This window comes from Colletotrichum truncatum (assembly GCF_014235925.2).
Source record: "Colletotrichum truncatum strain CMES1059 chromosome Unknown Contig_0003, whole genome shotgun sequence".
Lineage (NCBI taxonomy): Eukaryota > Fungi > Ascomycota > Sordariomycetes > Glomerellales > Glomerellaceae > Colletotrichum > Colletotrichum truncatum.
Window position 1 is genome coordinate 4,840,587 of NW_027222400.1, and position 20,408 is coordinate 4,860,994.

The 20,408-nt window shown below is 47.1% G+C and overlaps 6 protein-coding genes across 6 annotated transcripts, besides 1 other annotated feature; 3 read left to right on the top strand and 3 right to left on the bottom strand.

Moving 5' to 3' along the window:
- Positions 1 to 159: 159 nt before the first annotated feature.
- On the bottom strand, positions 160 to 1,227 carry CTRU02_206192 (uncharacterized protein; the record flags this gene model as incomplete). The annotated part of the gene is made up of 1 exon (XM_036728630.1): positions 160 to 1,227. One exon carries the CDS (start codon positions 1,225 to 1,227, stop codon positions 160 to 162), a length of 1,068 nt encoding a protein of 355 aa, XP_036579519.1.
- Positions 1,228 to 3,554: 2,327 nt separating this feature from the next.
- On the top strand, positions 3,555 to 3,656 carry CTRU02_206193 (uncharacterized protein; the record flags this gene model as incomplete). The annotated part of the gene is made up of 1 exon (XM_070204673.1): positions 3,555 to 3,656. One exon carries the CDS (start codon positions 3,555 to 3,557, stop codon positions 3,654 to 3,656), a length of 102 nt encoding a protein of 33 aa, XP_070061777.1.
- Positions 3,657 to 4,938: 1,282 nt separating this feature from the next.
- Positions 4,939 to 5,094: a sequence feature (Protein overlapping with rRNA (CTRU02_206194, KAL0939584.1) was converted to a misc_feature.).
- Positions 5,095 to 6,452: 1,358 nt separating this feature from the next.
- CTRU02_206195 (transposase) lies at positions 6,453 to 7,610 on the bottom strand (the record flags this gene model as incomplete). The annotated part of the gene is made up of 1 exon (XM_036728628.2): positions 6,453 to 7,610. One exon carries the CDS (start codon positions 7,608 to 7,610, stop codon positions 6,453 to 6,455), a length of 1,158 nt encoding a protein of 385 aa, XP_036579517.2.
- Positions 7,611 to 11,362: 3,752 nt separating this feature from the next.
- Positions 11,363 to 11,735, top strand: CTRU02_206196 (G-protein coupled receptor; the record flags this gene model as incomplete). The annotated part of the gene is made up of 2 exons (XM_070204674.1): positions 11,363 to 11,428; positions 11,484 to 11,735. 2 exons carry the CDS (start codon positions 11,363 to 11,365, stop codon positions 11,733 to 11,735), a joined length of 318 nt encoding a protein of 105 aa, XP_070061778.1.
- Positions 11,736 to 15,381: 3,646 nt separating this feature from the next.
- Positions 15,382 to 16,682, top strand: CTRU02_206197 (Zinc-binding alcohol dehydrogenase domain-containing protein cipB 2; the record flags this gene model as incomplete). The annotated part of the gene is made up of 5 exons (XM_036728626.1): positions 15,382 to 15,504; positions 15,559 to 15,581; positions 15,640 to 15,756; positions 15,848 to 16,413; positions 16,477 to 16,682. The coding sequence occupies 5 exons, from the start codon at positions 15,382 to 15,384 to the stop codon at positions 16,680 to 16,682; spliced, it is 1,035 nt and encodes a 344-aa protein (XP_036579515.1).
- A 207-nt stretch (positions 16,683 to 16,889) lies between these two features.
- On the bottom strand, positions 16,890 to 18,308 carry CTRU02_206198 (uncharacterized protein; the record flags this gene model as incomplete). The annotated part of the gene is made up of 3 exons (XM_036728625.2): positions 16,890 to 17,696; positions 17,759 to 17,832; positions 17,885 to 18,308. The coding sequence occupies 3 exons, from the start codon at positions 18,306 to 18,308 to the stop codon at positions 16,890 to 16,892; spliced, it is 1,305 nt and encodes a 434-aa protein (XP_036579514.2).
- Between the last annotated feature and the right edge of the window lie 2,100 nt (positions 18,309 to 20,408).

A 20,408-nucleotide genomic window follows, 5' to 3' on the forward strand; every position in this document is an offset into this window, starting at 1 on the left:
GAAGCTTTATGGAAGGTTGTAACTGGACTGACTCCTCACAGAGTCGAGAATCAGTGGCACTCGAATCGATCTTTGCATAATCGATAATACCGCAGGACATGGCAGCGGATCCGTGACAGATTATTAATATATTTCTTAACCTAAAGACAACAGTGCTCTCTACATGGGCGGCGTTTCCTCCCTGACATTACTAGGATATACCCAGACGACCTTGTCGCAACTGCATATAGTCTCCTCAATCATCACTCGAATACCACCTGGCGTGTACAACAGCGGGAGACAATCTCCAGTGTCATCTACACGCGCAAAGATGTCGATTTTCCTGTCTCTGAACGGCTTCGACAGGGCTTCGAACGAGTCGCCGTGGGCCTTTTTCCACCTAGCCAGCTCCGGGAAGATTTCCTTGTCTATTCTCATCGGCCTCTTGTGAGAATGGTCTATGCCCGACCCGTAACCCAGTCTCCCCGCGTAAATGACCAGCTCCCGGAGGCTGGGCAGCGCCAGGACCGCGTCGATGGTGTTCTTGTTGTCCTGCTTGAAGAAGTCGACATTGTGGAACTCCACCAGCTGTATGTAGTCAAGCACCCCCCTGAGCCGCGGGGTCGGGTGGAGCATGGCGTGGCGGAGGCCGCGCTGTCGCGCCGCGATGAGGGGGGACGATTCCTCGTCGCGGAGGATCTGCGGCCTGAACACGTCTCGCTCAAAGTCCATCCAGCTGTCGATGATGATTTCCTCCGGAGGCTGCGGGAAGTTGTGCGCGGCGGGGAACCGTCGGAACCTCCGGTGCACCATTGCTCTCGTCCGTCTGTCGATCTGGGCGAGATCGCAAGTGAGCCAATACCGCTCGTGTTGTGCGAACAGGTCCCCTTTGATGTGGAATTTGTTGTTGTGGCCCATGGGGTCTGTCTCATCGTTGGAGATGGAGTCGGGATTCACGCTGTCGCCGTTCCCTTCACCTGGGCTACCACGGCCGTCTCCGGAGGCTGAGGTTGCGAGTGCATTACTCTCGCTACTTCTGCTGAGATTGAATTCTTCATCGGCCTTGTAATACAGATTGTAAATGTCACGTTCAATGCATTCGTCTGCCGCTTGCCGGATGAGCTCCTCGATGATCTTGAGGAAGATTTCGTAGGGAATGACTCGAGGCCTCATGTAGATATCTTCAGTGTCGTCATCAGTGAAGCTTTCATCATCAGTGAACGTGTCCTCATCAGTAGTGCTGCTCATTGTGGTTGTTATATTTTTGAAGTACTGTTTAAGAAGTGGTTTGCAAAGTGCTGTAGACAAAGGCGGATGGCAGGATTCCGGTCTTGCTGTGGAAGAGAACTAAGGCTGGAGATGGGGGCAGCTTGATTTTCGCTATTAGCAAAAGACCCTCCTATTGCCATCATGTTAGCTGTTCACCTTGATTCTACATTCCCGTGTCTCCATTATCTTCCTCGTACCTCAGTGAAAATAAGACGTTTGCAAAAACCCCATCACGACTTACCTAGAATCGTGGCTGAGTGAGTCGTCCGTTCAAAGACAAAAAGATCTACCCAACCGAACTGTAAGAGGGGAAGTAAACTTCTTCACAACCAATGGTAAAGAACGACAGACGAGCTTCAGACCAGTGACGACACAAGTATGAAGGAACACAGGGGTGTGCAGATGACGTCAACTTTGGATGATCAAAAAGCAAAAACACACAACACCAGGTATTCGCTGGTCGTTATCGACCCAATTATCATTCTGGCACTTTACAACATTGTCTAGGCGGAACAGCGACCGCCTCCGTCGTGATGACTTTAACAATCCAAAGGGGATGGTTCTGATCCTCAAAACGGACGGAGGAAATATAACTATTTCGATGGAATCGTCCTACATGGTTTGGTGAGCCGTTTCAGCATACAAGGATGTGCTTATAATCTTGTTCGAATTCATGTCTGATGTCTAGGCGCCCCGTGCCGCTTAGGCTGACGGGATAGAAGGCTAACTAAAATTGGAATAGGGGCATTAAGTATCAGGAGGGGTTCACTAGAAATGTTTAGGTCAAGGTATGTTACACTACACACGTTATGATGGTTTTGGCTTACACAATCGGTTGTGCTTTCGTTCAGAATCAATCAAACTGATCGGAATGTCGCTTGCTTTAGGTGATCTTCTTGGCTATTTTCTCTTGAGTTTTCATGACAGCTTTACATGGTTACGGTGCGTCAGGCTTTGTCAATTTGTTTGAATGTGCCATTTTGATTTCATTTTTCATCAATGGGGCTGTACAAGCCTCTTTATGATGAATGTCCCTCGAGTTCCTCTGTTCTCCATCTCGTACTCACTTTAGTTCAGTCTCACTTGCAAGGCAATAGCCACAAATGACACAAAATTCCTAAAAGCGCCTTGATATGCCATCCTGTCTCACATGGAAATGATTTAGATTAGATCTTTGCCACTTTTTCCGAAGATCGTCTTTACCCTTTGATTTGAAATGCAACTCTTATTGTTTATTGCCTGGTTCAATCATGAGCTTTTGCAGGGACTGGACATGAAGCGAACAACTTTTGCCATTGCTTTCCTCGGAAGCATCGCGACAAGCGTTGCAGTTCGTCCTGCGAGAAGTTCAGATTTGGTCTCATGCTTTACGTATCTGTCAACCTACCTCGAGCCTGTGCTTCCTTCAACTACGTTAACCAAAGGTTGGCTATGCTTTCTTCTTTGATACAGCTCCTTCTTTTGCCTTCTAATCCGTTTCTGCAGGGCTACCGTCAGACGACCCTGTTCTCACATCTCTAAATCCTGGATTTTCACCGTTGTCAAGTATGTCTCCTTGATCAAGAAATGGTACTATCACCGCTAAGCTGGGTGCTCTTTGCGCGTAGCAAAAATAAGCGTCACAATCCCGTCGTCCTCTGGCGTTCTACAGAGTTCAAGCGGCACCATTTCATCTACATCAGCCGTAGGAAGTTCAAATTCTACCCTCTCTTCTAGCGCAATACCTGGTCGATCTCTAATATTCTTCGCCTATCCCCTCTCGATAGCAAAGAGAGCCCTGGGAGGTTTTGTGGTCAGCGGCACCGTTTCAGATTCCCCAAGCTGTAGCTCTGCAACTGTCTACAACCTTATCTTACAGAACGGGAATGTAAAACTTCTGGATAATGGTAAACCTATTTCCTACTCTGCCGGGGATACTTTCAAGGAGTTTCGCGGCAGCGAACCGCCGCCGGCCGGATCTTCAACGGACGTTGGATTTGCAACTACTGCTAGTGGGACGCTGGTTTGGAGCAATGCAGATCTGCCATATGGACAGGCAGGATTCTGTCAGAGTCTCAGGAGCGGACAGTTGTTCGTCACATTTACATCGGAGCCTCCAGATTGCATTCCTGTCGTTGTTAATGGTTTTGACGGTAAGCCGTATCCTGTCTCGTCACGCTATGCTTTAATCCGAGGTTCAGGAGCCTTATTAGCCCGCCCTGATGAGACAGCCGTTGACAGACTTTTTGGTGCCTTATGGACTTTGTGGTGTCGATTGAAATTGTGTAGGAAACAGACTAGTACTAACTTTAATGCATAGCGAACCGATGCGAGAACGGACAAATTGTAGGATTTTCTCTCACCTCAGATACCTTTCAGCAAACCCAGGCTTCAAACAGTGTGTCAAACTCTGTGAGAAGCGGAATTGAGAGCACCTCTAGTATTTCATCTAAGCTCTCCGGTACCATCATTCAACCTACCAGTCAAGCTACCGCAATTCCAACACCAGGTCAGCTTTTAACGTTTCCATAGGGCTCCAAGTCTGCTTAGCTTTTTCTAACCCAACTCATAGGTTCATCCTCACAATCGTCTTTTTTATCATATTCTACTTATCAGTTATCATTGAAAAGCTCTTCTGTAACAAATTCACCGCCTGGTGGCAGCCCGAAGCCAGACGTACCAACGACCGCACCCTCACAGACAACAGCAACAACGCAAACCACTACAAGCCAATCATCTTCTCCATCTCCCTCGCCCGCAAACTCTCCTTCGTCAACGGCCACGTCCACAAGTAGTACCTCTACTCTGTCTACCTCATCACTCATAGATTCAAGCTCAACTTCAGCAAGCTCCACGTCAGCAAGCTCCTCCACGACAGCAGCACCAGCAATCGCATGTACGTTCACAACCACGGCAGCAACATCCAGTAGCGCCCTCTACTTTTCTACTGTAGCCTCTTACAACTTTAACAACGGTTTGACGAATTATGCTATTGCTAACCCGGACACGAATTTGTGGGTTTCTGATGTCCCGACTATCACGGATGAAAATGGGCTGCCTAAAACGGTGGCTCAGATAGTAAACATCGCGTCGCCAAGTCCACCAGGCCCTTTTCTAGTGAAGACGGTGCATCCTTACCGTGCCTTCCTTGTGGGAGATGTTCTGTATAGGTTTAGTTTTGTAGCAAAGTCGACAACGGCTACATGTGGCACCTTTCCAAATATACGCTTCACTCTGGCTAGAGACAGCAACAACTACTCACCATTAGACATTTTCCTGGTCTCAGACGGGACTGCAATAGGCAATGACTGGTATCTATTCTATTACGACTTTAGAGTGGCACCCGGAGAGACTGGTACAGACTTTAGCATTCTCGTTAGGTTTTTCGCTGTGGCCAGTGGTGCAGTACACACGTTGAAAACCATGGCGATCGCGAGGATCTACGCTCCTGGAGAAGATCAATTTTAGAGTCTAGAGTCACATTGTATCCTTTCCATCAATACATATACATCCATTTTTTTTTTTTTTTAGTTTTCTTTTTTTCACAACTGTTGGGCTCCCGAGTTTCTAGCCTTCAAAGCCTTGCTTGTTGCCAGTGGATGTTCTGCTGCAATTCTCCACTATCACAAAAAGTGGAAAAAGACATACAACACCAGGTATTCGCTGGTCGTCACCGACCCAACTACTAATCCGGCCCTCACTGGCTTATCTATGGGAGAGCGGACGGGATCACGAGTTTTCCAGTGGGTATGGTCGTATGTATCATATTGGCCAAGTAAAGTGGCCTATATCCTTAGAGCTGACCCCCTTGACTCACAACTCTACTCACATCGCATTGTCACTTGTTCCGCGACATCTATGAGCTGACCCAGAAACACTTTCTCTCTTCCAAATGAAACTGCGTTAAAACTAATAGTATAATTATTCTAGGAACTGGACATATGTTTGCCAGGTCTTACCTGTGTGGCAAGCCGAGACTCGTTCAAGGTGCTTGGTATGCAGTGGATGACGCAAGGAGTTTATACATAGGCTATATTTTCGTAACGAGGGGAAACGGTGTTCAAGCCTAGCGTGACATGCTTTGCTCATATGAGCCTGTCCTTGTCTGCAACAGTATTCCGACTGACTAGGTGTCGACGGTTGCCACCATAGTCGCGCAATCTGTCCGGAGCACCAACAGCACGGCGGCTGTTGGCGAGATGGTTTGACGTAATCGACTATTGACCCACCGCCGTTTCCTTTGCCATCTTTTATGATGGCTTGGCCGTGTCACAATATAAAGTTTACCTGGGACTCAGCGCTTCGCGATCATTCTGTCTTTTGTCCAAAGCCAGACCACAGCTGAACAAAGAAATTTCGCCAACTCGGATTTCGTTGTTGTTAATGTATGTAGTTTCAGACGCATCGTTGTTCAACAACAACGCAAACCATTGTGGGAAGAAGACGACACACCGGTGCTGGTTTCCGGCAATTCGCAGAGTAAGAAGGTGCAACCCCTGCCAAAATTTTCCCCAAGTGGCTGCGCCACGTGTAGGAAGGTTGAGTCTTCAGGGCACTTCCTTGATAGCAGCTAATCATATTGGCAGCGGTTGTGAATCTTGATGATGGTTGAAACCTGCACATACGAATTATCCTTGGTAGCCGCCCTCCCACTGCCAAACCCAGAAAGGTCCACGGCAGTTTATGCAGAAAACTTCATCTTTTGAACTGGTGTATTAGGGGTAAGAAGCATTTTGCATCGCAGGCTGCAAACAATTGGTCAGATCCTAAGGTCTGATGCGCAAAATCCGACCATAGGTTACTTAAGCTTCGTTGCCTGTTGATAGTGCTACATGTTGACTAACCCCTTCCAACCGTCATGTCAGTTCGTGTGATGAGGTCTCGACTTGAAGCTCCTCTATTACGCAACAGAAGCATATTTGAAGATTACAATACATGTCAAATGTGGGATCAGTTGCTTCAGCGATGACTGCAGCAGTCTACAGGTTTGGCGGACAGTGCCCTTAAAGTGGTTAGAGTGTCGGGAGAAATGAGCCAAAGACAGGACCAGTGGCATGTGGCCGGCATAGAAGTTAAAGGTAATGGATACTCAACACAAGGGCCGGTCTAACGGACTACCTAGGCAGTCTGACGTTGATGTAACGTCGCACACCCACTTCTCGCACACCCCCACATTTCGCACACCCATAAATTGGGTCATCATGAGGTATTCATCAACTTCATAACTATAAGTCTGATTCGTCTCCTGCAACTGTGATACTATCGCCAGTTTTAATAGGTAATTCAGGCTCGCTAGATTCATCTGAGCTATCCTCAATTTCGCCAGCCTCAATTTGGGCTTTGTGAATTGCCTCAATGTTGGCAAACTTCGAATTTGGGCTCATTTGGACCTTACGCCGCTTCCGTACCATTCCAGCCTCAACTTCTGCTTCCAACATTGCAATCTTCTTCTCTGCTGTAGCCAATTGATAGTCCTTTTCATCAAATCCCTTTTGAACCTTCCGAAACAACAGTCGCTGCGTTTGCTGATCTTTATCCAACTTGCTGAATAAGCTAAGTTGATCATATAGATCAACTGTCTTCTTGGGCGTTGACCAGGCTACTATGGATGTAGCAGATGCCCAGTTTTCGTCTTTTCCACCATCAGAGGCCCTCATAGGCGTAGAATAGCCTGGCTTTGAGGGCTTGGAAGCATTCTCAAGCAGTAGAGGGCTCATGAGCGGTCGAGCTATCGAAATGGGCCATAGTCCTGTTGCTTTCCAGCCGCTTCTGATATTCTTGCTTGAAAATGCCATCTGGCGTGCTTTTCCATAGCAGGTAAGAAAGTTCCGTTTGCCTACAACTGTAGAATCGTTGTGTTGAATGAGGTATCCAAGCTCTTTTCGATAGGTCGCCTTGAGAGGCCCAAAGACTGCTTGGTCTAGAGGTTGGAGAACGTGGGATGTATGTGGCGGTAGGAAAAGGAGATATATCTTGTGTTTATAACAGAGATACATAAATTCTGTTGTTTCATGACTGCCATGACCGTCTAGGATCAATAGTCTCTGCTCAGAGGGATGATCAGGCTTAGTCAGAGGGATAAAGATGTTCTCAAGCCATTCCACAGCTGTAGAGTCTGAAGTCCAGCCATTCTCAGTTGCTGTGAACTTCCAACCACTGTAAATATCACGTTTATGGATATCAAGAGGAAACCATTGTTGTTGAACCGATTTCCCTCGATAAATAACAAGTGGAGGAAGCGCCTGACCAGTTGCAGAGACACACTCAAGCATAGTTGTCCAAGCCCGAGACCCAGGCTGTTTTTTTCGCATTGATGAGCTTTCTGATGATCCCAGTACTAAGCCATTTGATCCTCTGCCTTCTAGGATACCAGTTTCATCCATGTTATAGCGATGATGTGGTTTGATCGCCTTGATCTCTGGAAGGGCGAGTTGTTGAAACCATTGCCTGATTACATTAGTTGAGGCCCCATTGACACGCTTAGAATCGATGGCTCTAGCTCTATGAACCTTGATTGATGGATTTCTCTTAATAAAGAACTGAATCCAGTTTCTCCCAAGTGGCTGGGTAGTGCCTCTGATGTCTAGGATTCGCTGGGCAAATTCCTTGAGTTGTTGATGTGTTGGCGGCAGCCCTAACGCCGCCTGGATACGCACCCATTCAGCTAAGTGACTTTCCTGTGCTGGAGATAGCTTCTGGAAGCTAGAGAAAGCTACATTTCTTGCCTGTGAACCCTTTAATCGAGACTGGAGGGTTGATGGTGGAATTCCAGCATCATGAGCTGCCTTTCGGACACTCTGCCCACTTGCAACTGCATTGAGAGCTTGATTGACTTCTGTTTCCGTATACTGGCCCATTAAGCGTATAAGAGTAACTATTCAAAGAATTATAATAATCGCTGTAAAAGTGGTGAAGATATTAAAGAATGTTGAAGAGGGTAAAATTCTACATGAGCGATTTATGGGTGTGCGAAATGTGGGGGTGTGCGAGAAGTGGGTGTGCGACGTTATGTGGGGAACCGCTGTGTGCGTTTGTGCATCAAACTTTCTACTTTTAGGCTTTAGCCATCCCTTCCCCAGACCGGCTGACAGAGAGATGACAGAACAACCCCTCTTTTCCTCGGCATTTTCGTTCTCACACAGTCTTCATTGTACACGAGCAGCATTATTTCCAGTCTCTTTCCAGTGACGGCCAGTATTACTGAGAAAGGCTACCTGTAAAAGATTACTGCCCTGAGACTCACTGCCGACAACGCGCTTGCTGCAGCATGATAATAACACGCCATCGCGTGTTGCTACCACTCATGGAGAAACGAGCACGCAACATAGTATGACGAGCCAGACCTACAGTGTGTGTTCTCGTGAGGAGAATACCAGATCTATTATAACTACTGTGGTCCTCCGAGGAGAATGTAAATAAGACTACTGTACGCTTGTCATGCCCATTGACATGTGACTGTCAGTTGCCAGAGGGCGCCTCCGTCTTGGTGGCTCATCGTGAAAATGGAAAACGACCAATCCCGGCTTGGCCACTCTTTAGATTCATAACAAGGTTAGCGCACATCTCAGATATAACACCGTATTAATTCATAGTAAATTCTAGTTTATGGTCATCATGCGCATGTCTGCAATATCTGCAAAAACCATACGACAAACACGATGACTGGAGAGGGATGTTTTGCAAACTCTGCTTCAATAGATACAATGCAATTATAGAATTCTGAAAGATATACTTCATCGTTAAGCGAAGACTGCAACCCATAACATCGCCGACAGTTGCCGCATTGGAAACGCAAACCAATCCAAGCAGCACATTGATAATCTATAATTTTTAATGTTACAGCGCACTTGGGAGGAACTATTCGCCTCTACCAGATTTAATTGCTTCAGTAGTCATGTTTCGCTGAGACGTCGAGTCAACATAACGTTACTTCATTTTCTATCCTTTAAGCCACCTAGACGTTGGGCTGCAGACTTGTCTCTTGAAGCAACTAGGACCAAGGAATGATGTCACTAGAACGAGTAAAGATGTATAGGATGAACAGAAATCAGGCCTTACGATGTGCCTGGACATGGCTCCACAAGAACGCTTCAGCAGAGTTCTCCTTTGTAACTGGACTAGCTTTGAAACCCGTGAGTGGTTGCAGGCTGCAGCCTTTTGGATAGTAGGTGTAGATCCTATACCTCTGATGAACTTTTACCAACCCACGAATTTCTATTTTTCATACATCTGTAACCACAGCACATATATCTGGTTTTTAAACTAGCCTATCGACTCAAGACGATCGCATGGAAGAGACGCGTTGCAACCTATGCTGACCAGGACAAGGGAGCTCATCACTGACCCCTGCCAACCAGCTAACTGGGCTGACACAAGCGCGGCGGTGCGCGGCGGTAGGCGGCTGCACTTATTCTGGATTCTAGGTTGTAACCAAAAACAGTAAGAGAACGTATTGCCTTCCTGCAATCTATGTTGACTAGTATATCTGTCTCCTATATGATGTCTCGGCATTATTCAATAGATCGCTTTTATAGATCTCGGAGGATTCCACTGGTTTTAGAGTGACGAAGCCACGACACAAGCCGGAATCATGGAAGCTCATTTGATCATTTCAAACATTTTGAAAAAGGCAGGCCCGACGGAGTCAAATGATGGATCTCAATTAATCAACGCGGATCAAAGTGATTGGTCGACACATGCGATCGCAATGTGGGCTGCTGAATGGTTGGGTTGCGGCAGACGATTCACTCTTGCATTTCCTCGCAAAGCCCAGGAACTGAAGCCGAGATGTACGATGAAGTATATGGGACCCGGGGGGTTTAGTGGTGGAAAGTAATGGGACGGGAACTAGTGAGGAAGCTCTTGGGCCATCTGACTAGCTGCACCCTAAACATACTTTTTCTTCGAAAACTTTTGGTTCGTAACTGCATGCCGGTGTGTATAAGCTCCGCCGATGAGCCGATCACAAATGCAAAACAGATGGGCAAGACCCAGAGAAAAAGAGCGATCAGGGGAAACCTTGCTTCTTTGTACTGCATAATAAAATAGAAGAGAATCGGTTTATAAGCCTTGTTGACCACCATGTGTTCAACGAAGAGGGGTCAGACAGTCCTGTCTGCCCACCCCACTCGCTTCTGCCTCAGCTCGTCTACTCCAGCCGAGTACAACGACATTCGATGATTTCGAGATGAGCTGGTCCGAAGAACAATTCGGCTACATCGAGACCGCCGAGCGCATTGGATCAACGCTTTCTCTATTCGGTTCCTTCTTTATCATCGCTACTTTCCTGTCGTCCGTGGCATTCCGGAAGCCAGCCAGGCGAATCATCTTCTACGCCACTCTTGGAAATATTATGTCCAGCATCGCAACGCTTGTAGGGCGGGAAGGAGTCAGAAAAGGTCCAAACTCGGCTTTGTGCCAGTTTCAGGCGTTCTTTATTCAGCTGTAAACATATTCCGCGAGAGATTCAACGACGATGAATGCGACGCTGACTAATGACACACTTCAGATGGATGCCGGCAGACGCGTTTTGGGCATTCTGCATGGTTCTCAATCTCTACCTTACCCTTTGTAGAAGGTATTCTGTCGAACAGTTGCAGAGTATGGAATGGAAATATTTCCTAGCATGCTACGGAATACCACTACCTACAGCCCTGGCTTTGTGGTTTGCTCCTACGCCGGATGGCGGTCGTTACTACGGCCCATCATTGGTAAGTTATAAACCCAAGTCGCCTCTGATAGCCCTTCTAACATTGTGTTTTCAGTTATGGTGTTCCATCGCTCAAAAATGGAACATCGTCCGAGTTGCTTGCTTCTACGCGCCAGCCGGGTACGTACGCAACAAATCAACTGTAGGCCTTAACTTATAGTATCTACAGAGCTGTCATTGTCGCCACGTTGGTTGTCTATATTATTATTGCCAGAAATGTGAGGTGTATCCGGAGATCTGTCAGCGATATAAGCAGGCGGCAACGTGAGGTTATCGCATTCGACTCTCACACAAATCACGCAACCCGCACGGCTGAATTTCACAACGAACTACACACTGAAAGCTCGCTTAACTCATGTTCTAACAACGATCACTCATCCACATTTGTACGAAGAGATGTAATACAAACTGAACAGAAAAGCATGGATGACATTTACACGCCGATATCTTGTGGTTTCAATCCTGTTCTTTCTGGCTTTGATTGCAACTTGGGTAAGAACCACAAAATTCGCCTAAACTTTAACTGACATGTGGCGGATTATTTTAGCTACCCTCTATGACCAACCGTGTTTACAGCATTGTACACCCAGACCCGCCTATCTTTTGGCTTAATCTAATGGCAGCATTTGTATTGACACTCCAGGGCTTTTGGAACGCGATGGTTTACCTCGGCACCTCATGGGCTCTCTGCAGAGATCATTTGCTTCAGAAGCTCAGGTACTTGTTGTCGGGGAGGCAACTGCCACGAACGTCCGATGCAGCACTATCCACGATCGAGACCAACAGGCAGAGAGTATGAAGTAATGATGTTTAACGAAAAGGAGCAAGTCGCTTACCTAAGATTGGGGCGTTTCGAGGTGTCGAAGGTTGTTCACTTTATCGACATAATGCGGAGGTTCAAATTATTTAAACATTTAATCACCAATTCTAAAACAACTTTCACATTCATCAAACATTTCTCAAGATTCGCTGTTGGTGAGCAGGAAAGTTAAAGCCAAGTTTCTAATCCAGCTGGACATCTCGTCGGTTTCGATAAACTGTGTCCTGAGCTTGTGACGTGGGACACTGAGATTCTATTTCACAACTCGAATGATATCAATTGATAAGAGACCAGTATCACCTACCGATTGGACTTTGAGCACAACGTGTTGTTGGTCACATGCTGCACAGATTACTATCAGAATGATCCGAGGTCAAGCCGTTGATACTTGTGGTGTGGATGCCAGATGTCAAAACAGCTGGTAATCTGTGCTTGGGACAACTAGAAGATAGATCCTTGCATTCTAGCCCCTAAAGGCTCAAGCTAAACGGCAGCTCTACTCATCTACGTTATATGATCACCACTTATGGTTCCTTGAGATTACTAATTGAAGTATCCAGGTTGTATCCATGTCTTCCTTAGCACCTGAGGTGGCCGTCGTTATTACCAATGCAAGTATCTGCGATTTGTCAGTAAATGCGTTTGTGTGAGCCCATATTCACTCACTCAAGTCAATCCAGGTGGAAACTTTGTGGTTGGGATCCTTGGTGCACTGGCAATTGAGAATTTTCCCACCACTTCCAAGGCCACAGTCGCATCCGACGAAATAAGGTCTGTTATATGTTAGAAAGACGCAACATCGTATGAATCGTAAACGCATACTTGCTAGGCCGACACTATTCCGTTGCATTAGTATTCATGACATTATAGAGCAGGAGGGCTTTGCAATTACTATAATCTTTCCTCCAACGTTTGCAAGACATCTTCCGAGGTTGACAGATGAGGTTGGCTGGCTTGCTTCATCAACAGGACCGGCCGTAAGACAATCGGCGGTCAGCGTGTTGCCGGAATAGTGCACGTTACTGCACGACGCGAAAAAGTCGCCCGTGGCCGTCACGAATGGAATGGCCATGGCCACCGTTATAACCGCAGAGAATCGCATTTTGATAGTAGAAAGATATGCTTCACTGGAATGATTGAAAGGCTTGTGATATGTTGAGAAAAAAGTCTTTTCATACATGATTGAGAGGGAGAATATTCCTCACTTATATACTCAAAATATCGACTTCGTAAAGCAGAACGGGCTGCTTTCCGGAAACCAATCTCGTAGCTGAAGACATATTTTTCCGTCTATCAAGGACACTAGCCCATCGAGAGTGGCTCGCACTGTTCAATAGAAGGCGAAGCTGATCCGGATAGAGCCTAGAGAGCTATCCGCTACAATTACCGAGTCAACCGGGAAGCTGGCTCTGGTCGCACTACCACTTGATACTCGTATTGACTGTGACTAAGGTGAGCAATGAATCGATGAGTGACCGGAAGAAAGTTTACTTTGAACACATCCTAGTAGGGGGTCAGAGTTTGTGAGATGAAGTTCCTCAGGTGCATTTCCATGGAATGAACAATGTCCTTGATAAATTAAATTCGACATGCTAGCGCCTGGTCTAGTTTGAACGACCGGTATGCTGTTAGATACAACTGGCCGACCAAACCTCACAAGGCCCGACTCACTCAAATCCGAAGCTAGGTACTTTGGCGATGAAGTAGTTAATGAGATACCTATCGATTAGCCCATCGGGCTATGGCGGCGCCTAGATCAATCTTGAGCAGATGAATAACTATTTTGTCTAACATATAATCTGTGTGTATGGGGTAGTGTTGCTCCCGGCTCGTGCCCCCCAGCTGATGCGAAGCTGCGGTTGGCGAATCTTGTGTGAAATAAGCAGAGTGCTAGTACGTTCTCTAGCATCATATGAAATCGGTTAAAGCGGCAAGCCCAGCACAATAGAAACTCGCAGACATATTATTCACGCAGGCCGACCTAAGTAAGACAAGTGTAACGACGACATTGAGGCAGACGCGTTAGACACTAGGGTGTAAGGGTCACACAGGGGGTACCCTACTCTGGATCACAGATCTAACCAACGATGTGGGGTCCGGACTACACAAGTTGTTAAACCGAAGGCAGGCTGTAAGGTATCCTGCTTCTTCTTACTACACTTTTTGACGTGCGCTTGGTCGATATTCTAATCTCCAAGTGTTTCTGGTGTTATTGTACCATGCGGGCTGGAAAGAATTTTGCTTGTCCCTTAGATGAGAAGAAGAAAAAATATAACAAGAATGGAAGATAAAAAACTGAATAGCTAATGTTTCTGGTCGTATTTAGAGTTCTTAGTTCATCACCCTCGGAGGTCCGACCTCGGGTACACGGAACAACTGTCCTAGCATTAGACTGTGTATTGATGTGGACCTGGGCTTACATGAAATACCGTACCATAAACATTAGGATGTAAGCATTTATTTAGCATTTAACCGCATTTGATCTGATCTTCGTAGGTCGGGCTACTACCCATTGTATGAAGATGGGTCATCCCTCGGACTATCTTCAAGTCCGAGGCCGAGACTGAGACAGATTTGTCCGTACAGCTCCGCTTAGTTAAATTTCCATTAATCCTAAACTACATGACTGCCGGTTCTACCAGGAATGAATGTTGGTATATTGCTTGCAGCTCTCAACTACCCAACATCGTGAGAATCGTTGAAGCTACCACAGATCGCTTTGTAACCGAAGCCTTGGGAACTTGAAGGCGAGCGGTGGCACCGATGTCTCCACGCACAAGAGTCAAGCCTGAAGCCTAATATTTAACAAGGGCTAACAAGACTTTTCCGGAGCACGGTAATCCCTGCTCCTTTGAAGAAATGTTTTTTACTAGAATACTTATTAAACACACAGTATTCTATGTTATAGAGCTTTACACACAGCGGAAAACTGGCAATTGTTCTATGGTGTTACGGGCTATGCTCTGTTGATAGCTAAACCATTATCCCTACTTAAGTGTAGCTAAGCAACAAGTGCACGACTTGTTGTCACGTATCCTTTTGGGCGTTTAGCTCAACCTCTATTATTAATATGTGTCGGAGGCTGGTATGCGGCTGCCACTGCAACCCTGTAGGCGGGGTCTGGCCCTTCACACATAGACTATGAAGGCTACCCTGCCGTCTTGCCCACGCTAGGCCTCGAAAGCCTAGTTGCGTACACCACTACGCGTATTTTGCCCCAAAAAGGGATAGGGGCGGTAGAGATGGTACTGATGTGAAGGGAGAGAGAAAGTTAATTTAGCGGGCCGCCGGCTTTATCGCAACTTTGCGGCTATAGCGGCCACCGAGGCCCGATTGTGTTCTGGATAGTACGGATTGATTGGTAATACACACTGGGAAGATGTGATGCTAGGATACTGAAATCAGTATTCTGCCAGCATTCGACAATGAAGCAACAACTTGAAATTGAATATAGATTATGCAGCTCGTTGTAAAGTAGAAAAAGGTATATATGTGGACAAAGACTGGCTTGTGACCAGAACATTGGTTGTTCAAAATTTCTAGACTACGAGACGTTATTCACAGTACCATTGCTTTCACCATCAAGCAGCCTCGAGGTTGAATTCTCAGCATACTATCTTACATTATGACGAATAACGAAGCTGCTTGGATCAAGCATGATAAGGCCTACCCTCTTGAAGTCGGTCCAGCCCCTTTCCCTGAAGCTGGACCTGGAGAAGTCGTTCTTAAAAACCAGGTGATAGCATTGGTAGGCTTATTCATTAACGAAGCTCTCATGACGATTAAATAACACATCCGGCAGAACCCTGTTGAGTGGAACATTCAGTAGGCAGTGATTTCCTTGAACAGTGTGAGCTCTCACACAATACTTACGATTCTCAAGGGCGAACAACTTTTTCATCAAGGACTTCCCCTTCATCCTCGGTGCTGATGCCGCAGGCTATGTTGAGGAAGTAGGCGAAGGAGTAACTCATGTACAAAAGGGGCAGCGCGTGATGGGGTACGTCCAGAACGGAAGATCTCCAACCCACGTCTAGGCCGTTAGCTTGTGCTCCGGGGTGCTTTTTGTGCTGATGCGACACTCGATGTAGGTATTGCATGGGTCTCGGTGTGAACAAACCTTCATACGGCGCCTTCCAGCGGTACCCGACCCTGTTTGCTTCACTCGTTTCCCCAATTCCCGATTCAATCACTTTGGAGCAGGCAGCTGTGCTGCCTCTGGCCATTACCACCGCCGCGACGAGCATGTACCACCAGGACCACCTCGCTCTCCCACTTCCACAGCTGGGAGTCCCGAGAACTCACGAGACAGCCAAAACAATCTTGATCTGGGGCGGCGCGTCATCCGTCGGGAGCGTCGCGATCCAGCTGGCTGTAGCATCTGGCCTTGACATCATCACGACAGCCTCGAAGCACAACCATGAGTTCGTTCAGTCTCTTGGCGCCGCTCAGGTCTTTGACTACAAGTCAGCGACAGTGGTTGACGAGATAGTTGCTGCGCTTTCCGGCAAGAACCTGGTAGGCGTTTACGACTGCATATCAGAGCCGGAATCCATGGAGCCCCTTGGAGCCATTCTCGATCGAACTGGACCCAGCAAGGTCTGCTTCATTGTGCCTCCAAAGATAAATCTCTCCAAGAATATACAGTGGACAATGTGTACGCCTCCTTCTCCTGCAGAACTTTCAGCTTGACAGGTTAAGAACTAACCCGGGGTTTCAGCTCTGGCTTTTGAGATTATGAACGACAAGGGGAAGCCGGTACTCGACCACGTGTGGGGCAAATTTGTGCCAAAGGCCATCGTAAACAAACAACTCAGGCCTAAGCCGGACCCAGTCGTGGTTGGTAATGGACTTGAGGACATCCAAGCTGGCATGGACAAGCAAAAAGCAGGGGTTTCAGCCAAAAAGCTCGTAATCAGGCTCTAAGGGCCAAGTACCTTGCCTGTTTTGATGTTCTTGTTTTTGTGGTTTAAGGATGAGTGAGTGGTAGACTCCGACCTAAATCAGTACGAAAGCTTAATCAAACCTGGCTCCAGTTCTGTTTGACATGATAACTCACTGAATATACTAAAGAAGAAAGCGACGAAACTGAATGGAATACAAGCAAGATTCCCATGGGTTTTAGATCTAATATCAATGCATTGTCCGTTTCGATTCGAGCGCTTCGATATGAAGTTCCTTCTCTGGCCTAGGAATGTCACTTATGCTCCCCCCTTCTCCAAAATCCCACTCCGGGGCGTATATGGCTGGATCTGCACCCCCAGATAGAGCATGCATCCGTAGGATGTCCCACTGGAACTTGAGGATCCTTTCGCTAGGCGGGGCAGCCTTGTCGGTCCCCCAAATCTCAATGACTTGACCGTCGGCAAGTGGCAGGCCGTTCACATCATAAACGGCAACCTCCGGGTCCCAGGCTTTCCACATATTTCGTGGATTGGCACCTGGGGCGGGTACGTCATACAAGGACGCCAAAGTCGTGCGCTTCAGCCAGTGGAATCGAACCTTGATGCCGTACACCATTTCGGGGGCTTGCTTTCCCTTCTTCATCTCTGTCACGCTTGCTGAAGCCCTTGGGGGTAAGCTTTGAGCGGGCGTGTCTCTAGCGGTGGTTGTAGATTGCTCGCCATCTGCTACTTTGGGTTTGACAGGTTTCTCTATTTGTCCATACGGCTCCAGGGCAAAGAGACCAGCCTCCCAGTATTTTTGAAGTTGAGCACATAGGGTGATCATATTCTCAGGGCTGTCGACTTTGTTACTGTCAGGGGAAGTGAGACACTGAATGAGGTCCCTCGTGTAGGGTATTCCATAGACGGCGGTCAAGGTCCTCAGAGCACCATGCACGATTGTCTTTTTGTTTATCGCCCAAAACGGCCAAATATGGCAAACTTCAGGATAATCTTTACCGGTCAAAACGCAACGCGAGCCGTCACGAGCCAGAACCTGTAGAATGTAAGCCTCTGCTTGGAGTGAAACTGCCTTGTTTGTTGTAGAAGTCGATGTACCGCTTCTACCGCCCCGATACCTCGTTCAATGTTCGACTCTTCCTTGGGCCAGTCTTCCTTGGGTCCTTTGGTGACTGCGGATTGGTCAGCTGAGGTTGGGTTAAAGAGAAAAGTACGATTACTCACAGAACCACACGAGATGTTCGATTTTTTCCAAGTATGTGGGTATATGAAAGAGTAAAGACTGTTTCTTTTCTTCATCTTGTAAATCTTTGGCGAGTCTTTCGAGAATATCTATTTCGAGAATGAAAAGTTGTGCCCAGAGGTGCGATTGATTGAGTGTTTCCAGATCTTGCTTCGAAACGACACCATCTTCATCGTGGCAGAGGATACGGATTCGGTTAACAAGGTCAAGTCGGATTGCGAAATCGTCTCCGCCAAGGTAGTCCTCGTGGGGCCCCATTTCTCGAACGACTTTGGATGTTAAGATAGCATTGAGGGAATCAAGCTGCAAAGGGGATGGGCTGGGTCGTCCGTCCTTTGGGTGAAGAAAGTCGGCCAGAAGTTGTTGAAATCTGGCAGTCTCCTCCGGACTGACAGAGAACGACATTGTGACAAAGAATACAGCTTTGAATCAGTCAGCCAGTTGGTCAAGTTTCAACGAGAACCAAGGGTAGAACGCACACCTTACTGCTGTGCTGTCGTGTATGGGCAGTATGTGACTGTGAACAAGAGGAAGAATGGAAAATTTTTTCAAAGCAAGGTCGGCTTGGTTAATTAGGCTTCAAGGTGGCCTGAAGAGAAAATTTCTGGGAGGGCTTCTAAATATCTCTTTGGGTCTTTGTTGATTAGGTACCTTTACGTTCGCCGGTCTCCCTCATTCTGCTTCGTGCAGCAGTCCTTTACGTTCCCTTGTCCTGCAATCTAAAAATGCTTATTTTATCTTTCGGCATAAACACCACAGGCTTGACCACGGAACCACCAAATCTTAAGGCCGACCAGCTTTGTTGACTGATACTTGTGTATGGTTGGGAAGGCATTTCATTCTGTGCAAGTGATTCTTATTTACGATGCCATTAAAGCAATGCCTTGAGTCTCAAAGTACATACATGTCCCACTCCAGCTGCGTGTCTCTTCCGTTCCCAGCTCCGCATACAACATTCGATGAGCAAATGCCTCGATGCCACCAGCAATTATTTGAGACCGATTGATCTCGTCCCCGAAGCCCAATGGCATAATAATTTCCTTGCAAACTGATGATGCAAGATCCTCGCGTGCCGCGCCAAAACACCCTAACTGAAATTATGTCTGCGAGCAGCATGTGCAATTTGCGTCACGGTATATCACCCGGATCCCCGTCTCTAGACTGATAACCTCCATCGCCAACATGCCGTTTTCCGTGATCTTTCCGTAAAGTTTGACGCCTCTTTCCTCCAGTGGCCGATATACGGACAAAAAGGTCGAACCGTGGTGTGCAACCCAGTTGTGAAAATCAGGATAGACGGCCGGATCGATGGGTTGCAAGCCTCGGTGAATGATGGGTCCTCTAAGCTCGGGAAGAACAGTTCCAACGCTCATATGGATAGCTTTAAGATTCGGGATAGTTGCGATGGCTTCCACAGCTTTGGTATTCTCCTTGCTGAAGAAATATCCCAGGGGGACGAAGAAGCGCTGGATAGAGTTGAGCAAGGGGACGCATTGAGGGTTAGGATGCGTGAGAGCCTGCCTGAAACGTATCGTTGGCTCGGAGGGGCCCACGATTTTGTCGGGAACCATGGCACGGGTTTGGCAGTTAATCTGTGAGGGGAGGCGTGTGTGAAGGAACCGAGATAATGGCAAATCTGGCCAATATTGTGGGTTCCCTTCAGAGTCTATCTTCCGGACGACAATCCTCGATGGAACCTTATACTGATATCCAAGTATCCAGGCCGCCGGCAATTCCGAGAATCTGACCGAGTTGATGAGCTCGTCAATGACCTCAAGAAAGATCTCATAGGGGAGATACGCTAGACCAGTCTTGCTTTGAGCTTCTCTTTGTGGTGGGCACGGTAGAGATGACTTGCCAACATCCTTGAAGTTCAAGGACAGCGGCTTACTCAAAGACATGGTGCTGATCTGTGACAGGATGAAGGGTGGAAGGTGCGTAGTCTGTTGTGGCCAACCAGCCAAGATGATCTGTTCAGTTAACTCTGTAAGTATTGTGGTTCGCGTGAAAAGGGCGAAAGAGATTTGCTCACTTTTCAGACACAGGTTGTGTCAAGGGAGCTTGACGCACAGTGAAAGAGAACGCGACTTGTGAGCTGAGGAAGGTCGTGAACAGGGCAAGGTTGAGTTTAGGAGAACTGAATCTTGTGGACCGAGAAGAAAGTGATTTTTGATTCTGAATTGTGAATCAAATTTTGTGCGAAAGAAAAATTGATGCTTTGTTTGTTGTGCTGGCAGTGGAAGCTTTCAGCTGGTGGGTGGGCTAAGGTTGTGGAAGAAAATTGAAATTGGGTTCAAGTCGGCAAGAACTGGGCTGCTCCTCTTCACTTGATAGGACCGCCTTCCGAAAAAGAAAATGGGGGAGGTAGGGTTGTGATTCACAAGCAATGCTTGTAAGTGTGCTGCCTGTAGCACTTGTTCAGTGAGAATCCAACATCAGTATCCTGTTACCGCCATCTCCCGGATTATCATCTTTAATGGTTGCCATAATTCATACTCACAGAGT